General features: G+C 42.8%; 2 protein-coding genes across 2 annotated transcripts; one reads left to right on the forward strand and one right to left on the reverse strand.

The window, feature by feature from the left end:
- Window positions 1-370: 370 nt before the first annotated feature.
- Window positions 371-9,262, reverse strand: LOC310857320 (titin-like). Its single transcript, XM_083762938.1, has 4 exons — window positions 9,142-9,262; window positions 8,399-8,513; window positions 1,710-7,970; window positions 371-602 (listed from the first exon to the last, which is right to left on the reverse strand). The coding sequence occupies exons 1-4, from the start codon at window positions 9,160-9,162 to the stop codon at window positions 583-585; spliced, it is 6,417 nt and encodes a 2,138-aa protein (XP_083619064.1). The 5' UTR covers window positions 9,163-9,262; the 3' UTR covers window positions 371-582.
- Window positions 9,263-12,335: 3,073 nt separating this feature from the next.
- gdpgp1 (GDP-D-glucose phosphorylase 1) lies at window positions 12,336-13,746 on the forward strand. Its single transcript, XM_083763824.1, has one exon. The coding sequence runs from the start codon at window positions 12,457-12,459 to the stop codon at window positions 13,564-13,566; it is 1,110 nt and encodes a 369-aa protein (XP_083619950.1). The 5' UTR covers window positions 12,336-12,456; the 3' UTR covers window positions 13,567-13,746.
- Window positions 13,747-14,141: the final 395 nt, after the last annotated feature.

The following is a 14,141-nucleotide window of genomic DNA, read 5'->3' on the forward strand; positions in this document are numbered from 1 at the left end:
TGACTAGATTCAATCAAATAAATTCCATTATTTTACGGTCTTGACTTTTGGCTTATTTTCTTTTCACTTAAATTTACTTGGCTAAATTGGCTTATATCTAATGGTGTTTCAGAGGTATAGGCATCAGAAAAAACAAGGATGCAAATGCAATATGTGTTACCCTGATGTGTGTTTGCAACTGTAAAATTATAACAGAAGATTATTCAACATATTATTTTATTTGTATTGCGGTCTACCATGTAGTTGCAAATGGCCTGATAAACAAAACAAAAACACAACAACCGTAGACCTTTTTCTTTTTAAATCAATCTACACACACATCATATATATATATATATATATATATATATATATATATATATATATATATATATATATATATATATATATAGGCCTATATATATAAATGATGACATCTTCATTCAAAGCTTTTAAATTTGACTATGCTGTATACAATATCAAAATACTCGTTTTTCAACAGTACTCAACACATCTTTATACAAATATATGACAAAATATGAGGATCGCAGGAACAGATGGTGGTGATTTGTATGGCCTTAGGAAGCTGAGGAGGCCCATTTACTACTCCCAGCTTGCTTTTTCTGAAATTAAAACAAACAATTAAATGGATCAGTCGCATTCTCCATAAAGTGATCAGATAATAAAATCATACATAGTAGTGACCACTGACCAGTCATAATATCATAGGGCTTTATCTATCAAGACCACTCACAATAGTAATCCTTATTTGGAATTTGTCTTTGTTTATTTCCAGTTTGAATGTTCCAGTTTGATGATGTGGACATGTAAATATGTCACAATATATCATTACAATATCCCAAGGTTTTGGTTGGACAGTGGAGTAAAGTAACTAAGTACATGTACTCAAGTATACTGTACCTAAAAACAATTTTGAGGTATTTTTTAATAGCTTCAGTATTTACAATTTAAATAATTTTACTTCTACCCCACTACATCTCAGATGATTATTGATTGATAATGATTATTACAAAACACTTAAGCCCAATATATATTTCAGCCATTTGACAATTGCAGATCATGCTCACAATGTGTCGCAAATTCGCAATGCAACATATTGTGAGCTTGTAGATTGCCTATTTTAAAAATATGTTTTTTTTTACATTTTGAACTTCTACTTGTAACAGAGTATATTACAGTACATTGCAGTATTGATACTGTTACTAAAGTAAAGCATGTGAGTACTTCTTCCATCAATGGTCAGACCAGGGTGCCTGGGTTACCTGACTGATGTGGCTGCTGTTATGGGAGAGGCTGATTTGAGGAGTTAGGAAGGAGATGGAATCAGCTCCTCAGGAGTAATTAGCAGATAAATGGAGAAGGCTTAAGGCCTATTAATACTTTTAGGTGATAAGTTCAAGGAGACCACTGAAACGGTGGTTAGTTAAAACACTAAACAGAGATGTGTTGGGGTGAGCGGTGAGTCGCTTATCACTGTGGCGTCATGTTGTAGTTTTCTGTGGTCACCTTTTCACCTAAAAGTATGAACAGGCCTTTAGTGGGGAAACTGCAATCACAGGACTGTGTGGAGATCTTTATAACCATTACCCCTTTTAATGTGTGTGTTATTAATGTAAGAATGATAGTGAAATTGAAGACAACGACAGCTGATTGAGCAGATTAATCATATCACATGCACTGCAGGTACAGCAAAATTATTTATTACACACCTGTCCTGGTTCCCTCTTTAGTCGACTCAGCTGGAACACCGATGCCGTACTCATTTTCACCCATGACTCTGAAGAAGTAGATTCCTCCCTCCTCCAGGTCAGCCACCTTATAGGACAGGCGGTGGCAGGTGTCAGTGACTCTTGTCCATCCCCTTAGGCTGATCTCCCGCATGTCAACAAGGTAATTGTTTACAGGAGCGCCTCCCTCGTTCACTGGGGTGTCCCAGGTAACGGTGAGTGAGGTTGTGGTCGCATCTTTGACTGTGACTCGAGTTGGAGGACCAGGGGAATCCAGCACCCTCACGTTCAGGGTCAGGCTAGCCTTTCCAACTGCATTCTGCAGTGTCACTGTGTATTTACCAGAGTCATCTCTTGTTGCCCCTTCGACTGTCAAGGAAGTGGCAGATTTGGTGGTGTTGATGAGACCCCTGACTCTCAGCTCTACATCTGCCTTGTCCCATGTCACACTAGGAACAGGCTTGCCCTTGAAAGGCACGTTCAAAGTGAATGTGCTTCCATCCTTTACAAGTTGTGTTTTCCTCATCTCATTGCTAATGTCAAACACGGGCTCTTCCTCTCTTTCCATGGATACTTGAGGATCTGACTCCAGGCTGGGCTCACTCACACCCATCTTGTTTATGGATCTGATGACAAACACATATTCTTCCCCCGGTGTGAGTCCAGCTACTGTAGCCTCTGTGTTTTCTGTGTTCAGAACGCCGACACTCCAATCTTCATCCGTCGCTTTCCTGTATTCAACTCTGTAACAAGTCACAGCGGTGCCACCATCAAATAGTGGCTTGTTCCATGACAAGGTGATGGAGGACCTGGTGGAGTCAACTATGGTGGGCTTTGCTGGAGGGGAAGGCAGAAACTTGGGATCCTCTGCCAAGGTTAGTGGACTTGGATCGCTGGCATCACTGAGGCCTGCAGCATTTTCTGCAAAGACTCGAAATTCATACTCACTTCCCTCACGCAGGCAGGTGGCTTTGACTCTCAGGTCATACACAGGTTTCTTATTGACTCTGACCCAGCGCAGGCCCTGCTTCTCCCGCTTCTCAATGATGTAACCAGCGATGCTGCTTCCACCATCGGAGGCAGGTCTATTCCAGCAGATTGTCATCGATTCACTGGACGCACTAGTGACCTCCACCTCTGTGGGTGCAGATGGGAGGGTATAGGGATCCACTGCCTTGACAGGCTCACTTTCCAAGGTCTCACCTTCACCATACTTGTTCACTGCCCTCACCCTAAATAGGTATTCATTTCCTTTGATAAGCTTAGTGATTTTGCATGTTGTCGCCATCATGTCTCCGTATACCAAAGTCCAGGCTACACGGCTGGTCTCGCACTTCTCGATGATGTAGTACATGATCTCAGCACCACCAGATTCTGAAGGGGCACCCCAGTTCAGTGTGCATTTCTCTGCTGAAATTCCAGACACTTCCAATTGTCCAGCGGGCGGCCCAGGCCTGTCCAGCACCTTGCAGTTGATCGTTTTGGTTCTGGTGCCACCTACATTCTTTGCAGTCAGAACATACTGTCCAGAATCTTTCCTAATGGTGTCTTTGATGAGTAAAGAGGTGTGTGTCTTTGTGGAGGTTATCTCAAGTCTTCCCTTGGTATCAATATTTCTACCATTCTTAGACCAAGACACTGTAGGGAATGGACGGCCTGAGATATCAGCATCTATTCTGAAGAGGTCTCCTGCTTTGACAACCATCACCTGTCTGAATTTGTCCTCCAAGCCAATAGTAGGTGGCTCCACATCATGCTTCACTGTGACAGCTCCAGTGCCCTCAGAGGGTGCACTAAAGAGGTCAGCTGCATTCTTAGCAATAACACGAAAGTCATATTGTGCACCTTCTGTAAGGTCTGTCACTTCCAACAAGGTCTCCAATAAATTGTTGAAGTTGCACTTAAGCCAGCAGCCATCTGGGAGCTCTTTATGCTCAACAATGTAACTGGTAATTTTGTATCCGCCGTCATATTCTGGTTTGTCCCAGGAGAGAGAAACAGTGTCATTAGTTATATTAGACACTGTTAAGTTGCATGGAGGATCACACTGATCTCTAGCAGCGACAGGCTCAGAAGCCTTACTACAGGGCCCGACGCCGGCTATGTTCTCAGCACAGACACGAAACTCATATATTAGACCCTCTTCAATGCTCGCTACCTTGAATTGATTCTCTGACACCAAGACTCGGTTTAACTTTGTCCATAATATACTGCTTTGATCTTTGCATTCAATGTGATAACCAATGACAGGGCTGCCACCATCACTGTCTGGCTTGTTCCAAGCAACCACCATGATGGACTTGGAAGCATGGGCAACATGGAGGTTGGTTGGAGGACCTGGAGACTTGAATGGATACTGGGCCACAACTGGTTCAGTGTCAACGAAGTGGCTCTTGCCGTAGCGATTCTCCGCTGCGATACGGAAATTATATTCAATGCCTTGTGTCAGACGTGAGATTTTGATTGAGGTTCTAGCAACTGTTGCGGATACAGTCTGCCATGTTGTGGTGGTTGTGTCTCTCTTCTCTACAACATAGTTGTTTATTTGACACCCACCATTATAGACCGGGGGTTGCCATGACAGAGAGACAAAGTCAGCACTCACTTCATCCACAATAATATCACTTGGCGGTCCAGGTCTTTCAAGAATGTTTACAAATATCTCAGCTGATTTGGTTCCCACTGAGTTGGTCAAAGTTATTTCATACACTCCAACATCCGTCCTGGTGGCATCTTTGATAACAATCTGAGATGATGCATCAGATGTCATCACATTTACCCTGCTTGTCTCCTTTAGCATGTTGCCATCTTTGCTCCAGGTCACCTCAGGCTGTGGTATGCCCTTGAATGGAACGTCAATCTTTAAATCATTCCCTGCCCTCACATCGTATGTGTTGGATTGCAAAGTAATGAAGGGCTCAAAGGCAACGTCCTTTACAGTAACAGGCATGGACAGTGCCTTTGGTTCACTCTTTCCTTTGTCATTAACTGCAGACACTCTAAATAAATACTCCTCTCCTGTTGTTAACCCAGTAATAGTTGTCTCCAGAGCTTTAATCTCAGTGCATACTGTCCATTTGTCATCTCTCTTGGACTGCATCTCTACAACATAGCCTGTGATTTTGCTTCCTCCATCATGGTCAGACTTCTCCCATGAGAGGTTCACACTGTTGTAAGTCATATCACACACTATAAGTTTGCCAGGCGGCAGTGGAGCTTGAGACATCTTGATAGCATCAGTTGTCTCCACTGGAAGTCCCACGCCAAACTCGTTTGCAGCCAGCACACGGAAATGGTAGAAGGATCCTTCCTGTAGATTGTCGATCTTGTATGAGTTTCTCACACAGTTACTACAGACACTTGTGAACGCCATTCTGGCATCCTCTCTCTTCTCTACAATGTAATGTGAGATCTTTGCTCCCCCGTCAATGAGAGGTGGTTCCCAGGAGATGGATACAGAGTCTCTTTTAACATCCTTCACCTCAAGGTTAGTCGGTGCACTGGGGGAGTCCATTATTTTGACACTGATAAACGCTGATTTTGTACCACTGCAATTCTCAAGACTCAACACGTACTTGCCAGTATCAAGTCTATTGACATTTTCGATAAGTAACACAGTGTAGGTGCCAGTTACTTCAATCTGTGCACGTCCACTGAGAGAGCCATCCGCCTTTGACCATTTGACCTCAGGTTCGGGCCTCCCTCTGATGTTGACAAAGAGACGCAGCATGGAGCAGGCTCGGACACTCACCATCTTCCTCATATCAGCATCTAACTCAATCTCAGGTGCCTCCAGCTTCTCGGCTACAATTACAGGCCCGGGTACATCCACAGGCTCTCCGAGCCCTGTAGTGTTCAAGGCACGAATGCGAAAGTTATACTCTGCATTCTGTCTTAGTCCCTTCATGGTGTAATTTGTGTTCTCTACCCCAGTGAGTGGAGTGCACGTGATCCACTCATCTTCCGATTCTTCTTTCATTTCCACTGCGAATCCAGTGATGGTTGCTCCACCGTCGTAGATGGGCTTAGACCAGGCTAAAGACACTGTACTACTAGAGTGGTCTGTCACTTTGGGGTTGGTCGGAGGGCCAGGTGGGTAGGTAGCTTCACAGGCCTTAATGTAATCACTTGGCTCACTCGTTGGGCCAACACCACCAGCATTCTCTGCAGACACTCTAAACTCATAATAATGTCCCTCAGCGAGACCCGTGCATCGGAAACGTAGATCGTTTAGTCTTCTCTTGTTGCATTTGGTCCACCTGACACCATCTTTGTCTCGCTTATCCAAGATGTAGCCATCAATCTCCGAGCCTCCATCGCTGTCTGGCCGTTCCCATGTCAGTAGTATTGAGTCTCCGGTTACAGCGCTCGCTTGAGGAGTTGACGGTGCACTTGGTATTGAAAAGGGGTTTCGTGCAATCATTGGATCTGACTCCAGGGGCTCGCCAGTACCAAATTTATTCACTGCAGTAATTCTGAATACATATTCCTTGCCTGACACCAGTTTTGTCACTTTGTAAGAGTCTGCTTGGATTTCAGGTTCAACTACAGTCCAGGAGACGCGGCTGGTCTCCCTTTTCTCAAGAATGTAGTGGCTAACACTGGCACCTCCGTCATTCAAAGGGGGGTTCCAATAAAGTTGGCACTTCTCTGCGCTGATCACTTTTACCTTCAGATGTCCATCCGGAGGGCCGGGTCTATCCAAGACCTTCACATTAACTGGGTGAGTAGTATTTCCACCAATGTTACTTAGGCTCAAGACAAAGTTTCCCCCATCAACCCGTGCACAGTCTTTGATGATAAGAGTTGTATGAGTGAGGGTTGTTTTGACCTCCATTCTGGGTGTACCTTTGTCAATTTCCTTTCCATCCTTCAACCACCTCACCTCTGGGAGGGGTTTGCCAAAATAATCAGCATCAATAGTGAATGTCTCACCAGCTTGCATAACAGCAGTACTCTTGAATTTAGGATCTATGGATGCTATTGGAGCTTCAATAACGTCTTGAGCCATAATAGTTAAGCTCTGTGAGGGTGCGCTCCAAACACCAGCTCCATTTTTGGCAGTTACCCTAAACTCATAAGTCTGACCTCCAGTCAAGCCTGTGACTGTAAACTGAGTTTCAATAACGCTGGTGTAGCTGGCCTTCATCCATCTGCCATCGGGCAGCTCCTTCTTCTCAACAACATAGCCTGTAATAGTGCTTCCGCCATCATAATGAGGTTTAGACCACTGTAGTGTGACATGCTCCCTGGTGATGACAATTGCTTCAGGTGCACCTGGTGAATCACATGGGTCTCTAGCCACATAGCACTCCGATATCTTGCTAGCCTTGCTAAGGCCAGCAATATTCTCAGCAAAGACTCTGAATTCATATTCAATACCTTCCTCTAGTCCTGCTGTCTTGAAGCGTGTGTCAGGTATGGCGAGCTTGTTCAGCTTAGTCCACAGAATGCTGTTCTTCTCTTTGCGTTCAAGGTGGTAGCCAGTGACAGGGCTGCCTCCATCTTTGGTAGGAGGTGCCCATTCAACTATCATGTTGTACTTTGTTACTGTGGACACAATGGGGGTGCCTGGAGCTTCAGGCTCACTGAAGGGATACTGTGCAGTGACGTTGGGAGAGCTGATCGAGGTGCTCTTTCCATGCCTGTTTTCAGCAAAAACCCTGAACTGGTACTCTGTGCCTGTCTTCAGCTTGGTGACTTTGATTATGGTTCTTACTGTAGTTGCTGAAACTGTCTGCCACGTTGTTGATGTGGTGTCACGTTTCTCTACTATGTAGTTGTCTAGCTGGCAGCCTCCTGTGTATTCAGGTGGCTCCCAAGAGATGGTGACAAAGTCAGAACTGACTTCATCAATCCTCACAGGCCCAGTGGGAGGGCCAGGCTTTTCAAGAGTAACTACAGTAATATCTCCTGTAATCGTTCCACTACTGTTGGTTGCTGTGATCGAGTATTGGCCAGAATGCTCCCTGCTCGCATTTTTTATACGAAGGACTGTAGACGTTGCTGTTTTTGAAACATCCATCCTTGATGTCTCTTTAATTGCTTGACTATCCTTTTTCCATTCAACCTTTGGCGCTGGGTGTCCAATCACAGGAATCTCTACTTTAAGTTCTGCACCACCTTTGACGGTGAAAGTGGTGAAAGTTATCTCAAGCTTTGGCTTAATGGCTTTTTCCTTATCTGTGGCAGCTGGGTTTTCTGGTTGTTGTTCTCCTTTCTCTGGAGTATTGGGAAGCTGGCCTGGTGTGAAAAAGAAACATCAATTTAGTGTATAAAATAAATGAGTGAATATCAGGTAATGATACAATAGTATCACTTACCTTACAGTGTAATAGATTCAGAATCATACTATATCTTCCAAAGCTGCATATGAGCTGTGTAATCTACAGAATACTTCCTCAAGGGGCTATCCTTTCAATAAAATTCTGAGCAAATTCCTCAGCAAGTATTTCAAAAATATTTATTCAGTTAATTTTGAGTACTTTATTATTTTTATTTGACTCTCTGAAAACAGACAAAAACTAAATATGTAATTAATAACAAGCTAGAGATTTGTATGTCTTTTAAGGAAGAACAGCTATATGTATACAATAAAGTTAAACAACATCAACATTGTATGTTCATCCTGGTTTCAAATGACAAGTCAACTACTCAACTGTATCACATACCATTGACAAAGAGTTTGGATGATGATGACTGGGAATCCTTAGCAGCAGTGAGCCTTTCCTCACTATCCTGTTTCAAGTTTATATTTAGATCTTTGTCATCGGCTTTGGCTCCCGTCTACAAAAATAAGAACGATAACAAATGGTCGATCATTAATTATATAGAATTATAGTAGCCTCTATAGCATTTTATAAGGGCAGGATCTTAAGACACTTTCTTATTATAAAGAGAAAGAGTATACGTTGATCATAATACAGTAAGTAGTGAAAATGGAAACTCCAAAGCATATTTCAGTTTATTTGGAAGACCAGATAACAAGGTATTAATATATACTAGTACCCAAGAGAGGTCTATTGGTAGCACAAGAGGTAAAAATAACTTTAGAACAGCAGCATGACTAGACTGCCAACTGTTGCCACACATAAAGATCCTAGCTTTACCGTTTTGTCTTGTCTGTTCTTATGTTGAAACCATAGCAGTTATTGAACAATAAGTCACTTAATGGGCAAAGAAGAATCCAAACTTGATTATGTTATGTCTCCTCTTATTTAAAATGGAAAGGAGAGGTCGCACAACTCGTAGTCCCGATGCCACAAAACGTTTTATTTACCAACAAACGACAAACGAGTTGCTTCTTCAGGGTATAGCCTATGTCTCCTCTTATTATCACCGCCCCTGTTAGTAAAGTGTAAACATATTAGGCCTACTGTCATCTGTTATTGCATATAAATAAAACGTGACTTACTTTATCTTCATTTGATTCCATCTTTCTGTCCTTGTTTAGCCTTCCTTATTGATGTGATTTCAAGATGTGTCTACTGTGTTGAGTAGGCTACAGCAACGCTGAATGGCAGATATACACAGCTCTGCCAGTCTGCCTGTTTTATCTAGGAAGGCATGTATGTGGTGACTAAAATAACCAGGTTGCCTGATTGGCTAGTTGCTGTCCCTTGCAAAGTTAGGTAGTCTATATTATACTGAGAAGTGACTCAGCTTACTGTTATATACATGTTAGAGTTGGGTAAAACTTGAATAATAAACCCTCCTGGGGTTTCTTTCTCTTATTTTCTCATTGAGGTTTAGGAGTTTTTCCATCAGCCATTTGAGGGGTCCCCCAACCCAACCCCAAATGATTGAGGGGTTCCCACCCACAGGGTTGTGTGTGTGTGTGTGTGTGTGTGTGTGTGTGTGTGTGTGTGTGTGTGTGTGTGTGTGTGTGTGTGTGTGTGTGTGTGTGTGTGTGTGTGTGTGTGTGTGTGTCACACACAAGGACAGGTGGCCCTTATGGTGTGAACAAACCAGAAGATGTTGACTGTTTCCTTTGTTAAATGAATAATGATAATTAATTTATTTATATAGGATGGCTTAAGCCCTTCAAATTGACTTTAATTAATTGATAATAATTTTGTTTTTTGCAAAACATTTGTTATTTGCGAGGACATGACATCCTATTCGTATGATGTTGGATTTCTTGATAATAATCTAAATGTTATGAATAATAAAAACATGATGAGTAAAAAAAAAAAGTAAGTTCCTTCCTGCCTGGTCTGTTAGGGCCTTGGACAGTTGCTGCATCGGCAGAGGAGCAGATGTCATGTCATGAGAGAGCCAGCATACTTCATAGTCGGAGGTTTTGTCTGAGGTTTTGTGAGCAGATTGAATATGCCTACTTTATTAACAGTTTCAGTTTGTAAAAAGAAAACGTACAGAAAGTACAGTTTAATACAAATACAATGCTAAAAGGATTGAACCCAAGAAGACCGCAGCCATCTTGCCAGCAAGGTGCTATAGGTTCATACAAACAGAAAAGTCCTCTCTAATTATATTAAACAACATCAACATTGCAGCTCTAGGGAAAGCTTGAATTATCCTATTTCTATCTGCAAAGTGTTTGTTTCATAAAAATCCACCGTAGACATTTTATGAGCTACTTACTGTCAAGAAATTCCTTGCATGTGATTTATTTCTAAGTGTTGGAGTTTGGAAGCGCTCTTGAATATCACTCATGCGTACCACCTGTTTTGAATTTGCACAGGTTGCTTTACTGATAACGAGCGCTTATTCCATACTCAGATACTTAGAAAATAATCATCTGCAATGAATTTCTTGACAGGAAGTAGCTCATAACATGTCTGTGGTGGATTTTCATGAAACAAACACTTTACAGATTGAAAGAGGATAATTCAAGCTTTCCTTACAGCTGCAATGTTGGTGAGTTTGACGTTTTTTAATATAATTAGATAGGACTTTTCTGTTTGGATGAATGGGCTGTCTATGGGAAGTAGCACCTAGGTAGCACCTTGCTGGCAAGATGACTGCGGTCTGAATAAAGACAATAGAGGCCTCTATGACAGACAAATCTACAATAGGCTTACTGTGCAAAAACATAATATAAACGAGTAGTAATCAAAAAGAAAAATATGTAGCCGCCCTAAAGAAAACAGCAGTGGGGACCCTGGGGATGTGATAGACTTCAAGGGGCCGTTCCAAATTGCAGCCACCAAGAGCGGGTTTGAAGGGAAAAAAACGTATGACTTATCCCTTTAATACATTATAAGTCCAGACTGGAGTTCAGTCTTACAAGTCGACATCCTTCTCTCTGTCCAACAATGGTAAGTTAAGATCTTAAACTGTACGTAACTCGAGTTACACCCACAGCATGTTTGTGGTTTGTGACATCTGTTCTTTGGACACATATTGCAGCTGCTGTTGGTCCCAAGCTAGGCTGAAGATTAACATCTATTAATGGCACACAGCTGTGTGATTTTCAAAAGGCAATTCTTATTATAGACTAATTCACTAATTGTCTCCACCAGGCCGAAGGCATGGGGAGAGAGTATGTTCTTCACTCCGTCCATGTGTGTGTGTGTGTGTGTGTGTGTGTGTGTGTGTGTGTGTGTGTGTGTGTGTGTGTGTCCGTCCGTCCGTCCGTCCGTCCGTCCGTCCGTCTGTTACCAGCTCATCTCCGGCACCGTTAACCCGGTCGATGCCAAATTTTGCACATACTCCCTGGATGCCAACGATGAACCTCTGCCCGAGATTTTCCACCGGCCTGTTATAGCGCCCCCAGGAGGCCGACTTTTGAAAAACACAGATTCTGTCCAAAAATCCCGCAAATCGTTACACACTATCTCTATAGTCATGTGTTCAAGACGGATCTGTCCGATATTTCAGATTCCATCGTAATTGGCTAACATTGGCTTTCAAAGTTTGCAGGATTGGACCATTTTGAACAAAAAGCCTCAAATCATGAACGGAGCGTGCAATTTATTTGAAATCTTTCACAAACTTTCCTACTAGGCTGAGGAATATATCCCACCCTTTTCACATTGGCCTGTTATAGCGCCACCAACAGGTAGATTTTTGCAAAACACATTTTTGGAACAACATATTTCAAATCCAATTGCCATTGAGTAAGAAGAAATGTCACCCTTTTCACATTGGCCTATTATAGCACCACCAGGAGGCCACAACCTGACCTGCCCTGGTGGAGACCTGTATGCATATGCCTGTTTTATAGACAGTCAGAAACAAAGATGCACATTGTCTAACTTTTCCTGAAGTAACTATTTACATATTGCTTTTGCTTGTAGTGGCTTTTTTATTTTGTGATGTTGAGGATTACACTAGGTGAATTCTATTTGAATTATTTCACAAAATTATGTAGGCCTATATTTCATTGTAAAAGATGTATCCCGGTGATATTATAATACAGGCAAAATAGCAAAGAATATATGCGTCATGTTGCTCTGGAAAAAAATAAGAAAGAAAAAAACATGCGCTCCTCCCCTTATGATTTTATTTTGAAAGAAACCAAACCAGGGGGTGTGCACCCTCGTATTCGGTCCGACTAGAAGCAAAGTTAAGAGACGCAGTTCTCGATTTCTGAACTAGTAGCTTCCGTGGTGGTCGTCTTTGTAGCGGACAGTGGATCGGGGATTGGACTCCCACGCAGGCTTCTAGATAGAAGTAGAAGGTCGTCTTGCTTGCTGGAGGGATTCACGACACGTTACGCCGGCCGAGCAACTCCATCCATCGACGAGCATAAACAAACCAAAACATGGAGCAACACTTTAGATACAGCAAACAGGATTTTGTCACAGGCGGGGGTGGTCTCTGTCGGACCAGCGGCAGCTGTTCTGTAACGACATCAGCACCGCAATCCAAGTTCGACAGAACTCTGAAAGCCGGTTGGACGGACAGGATGAGCCGAGGACTGTTCAGGTACCAGCTGGGCGATTTAAAAACCCGAGTTCTACCCGGACCGCACGGCTACGTGGCCCAGCTGAACATACAGAGAGGCACGGAGAGAAGAAAGCCCCAGGAGATACTAAGCATCCAGCAGCAGTATAACGGTAAGACCTTCAACTTCAACAAAATCAACCCAGAGGAGATCATGTTTGAGATGAGGAGACAACCTGAGAGGAATGGACATTCACATGATGATGAAGAACCCTTTACTAGGATGGTTGTGCTGATCAATGTAAGCCCCCTGGAGTTCGGACATTGTCTTTTGGTTCCAGAACCCTCACGTTGTTTTCCACAGATCCTAACCTCCTTCGCCATCCAGACTGGCATTGAATCTGTATTCCTGAGCTCTGATCCAGGCTTTCGTGTGGGATTCAACAGCCTCGGGGCATTTGCATCCGTCAATCATTTACATCTGCATGCATACTATCTGGATTATGAACTACAGGTCGAGTGTTTGCCACTCAAGTCACTGGTCCCTGAAAGGGGCTTTTACAGCTTGAAAGACTTCCCCGCAGGATTCTCATTTTACACAGAGCCAGAGGATCTGGAGAAAGTAGCCGAAGCCATTTGTCAAGTCACAGACTTCCTTGTGGAGAGCAATACGGCACACAACCTGTTTTTCACCAGAGGGTGTCCACCCTGTGTCAGACACAATTTGAGGGAGCTTGAGAGCTTCAGTTCAAGGACTGGTGTACGCATTGTTGTCTGGCCCAGAAAATCCTGCTTCGGTGCCAAAGAGGAATCTTCTTTCAACGTTGCTCTTTGCGAGCTGGCTGGACATTTGCCATTTAAGAACAAACAGGACTACGGTCACGTTACTGAAAAGGATGTGAAGGCTATTATTCAGAGGTATCTTCTACCTGATGAAGAGCTTCTGAAGTTGGAACAGCAGCTCACTGCTTATTTACAGGATTCATAGTCAGCAGCTGATGCCAACTTACTTATTGTCTGCCTGCTGTGTTGAAATACACCTTACCAAGTTATCCTATCATATCATGTATGGTAGCCTATATTTATCATGTTAACCAAAGTTAGGCTGGTCAGTGGCCAGTAAGCAATCCCACACGGAAAGGACTTATATGAAACTTATATGTTAGACATATATATGTCTAACATAATTGTCTAAAGGCTCATACATAGTCTGGATTTTCGGTGGTCACCCCACCACCGAAAATCCAGACTATGTATGAGCCTTAACAATCATTAGACATCACCATACTCGCATCGCCATACCAACAATCACCATAATTGCACAAGCAATTCATAATATTATGAATTGATTTTGCAATTATGGTTGTTAAATAACCCATTGTGAGAACGCCAAACACATTTTAGTATTATCCTTCATTATTTGAATTAAGGATTTATTTTGATTAAATCAGCATGGTTACACACAAAAAAGGTCACCATGACATTCAGTATGTAGAGATTAAAGCGTTATTCTGGATTTTCGGTGGTGAGGTGACCACCAAACTACAACATGACGTCACGAGC

This window comes from Protomyctophum parallelum (genome assembly GCF_964188405.1).
Source record: "Protomyctophum parallelum genome assembly, chromosome: 4".
NCBI classification, from domain to species: Eukaryota; Metazoa; Chordata; class Actinopteri; order Myctophiformes; family Myctophidae; genus Protomyctophum; species Protomyctophum parallelum.

What these genes read in the sequence shown, in the direction of transcription:
- LOC310857320 (XM_083762938.1), bottom strand. Translation starts at nt 9,162, where the DNA reads ATGGAATCAAATGAAGATAAA. An exon ending in TGGAATCAAATGAAGATAAA is followed by an intron (nt 8,514 to 9,141) that starts GTAAGTCACGTT and finishes TTATTTTTGTAG; the next exon opens with ACGGGAGCCAAAGCCGATGA. An exon ending in ATCCAAACTCTTTGTCAATG is followed by an intron (nt 7,971 to 8,398) that starts GTATGTGATACA and finishes TTTTCACACCAG; the next exon opens with GCCAGCTTCCCAATACTCCA.
- gdpgp1 (XM_083763824.1), top strand. Translation starts at nt 12,457, where the DNA reads ATGGAGCAACACTTTAGATACAGCAAACAGGATTTTGTCACAGGCGGG.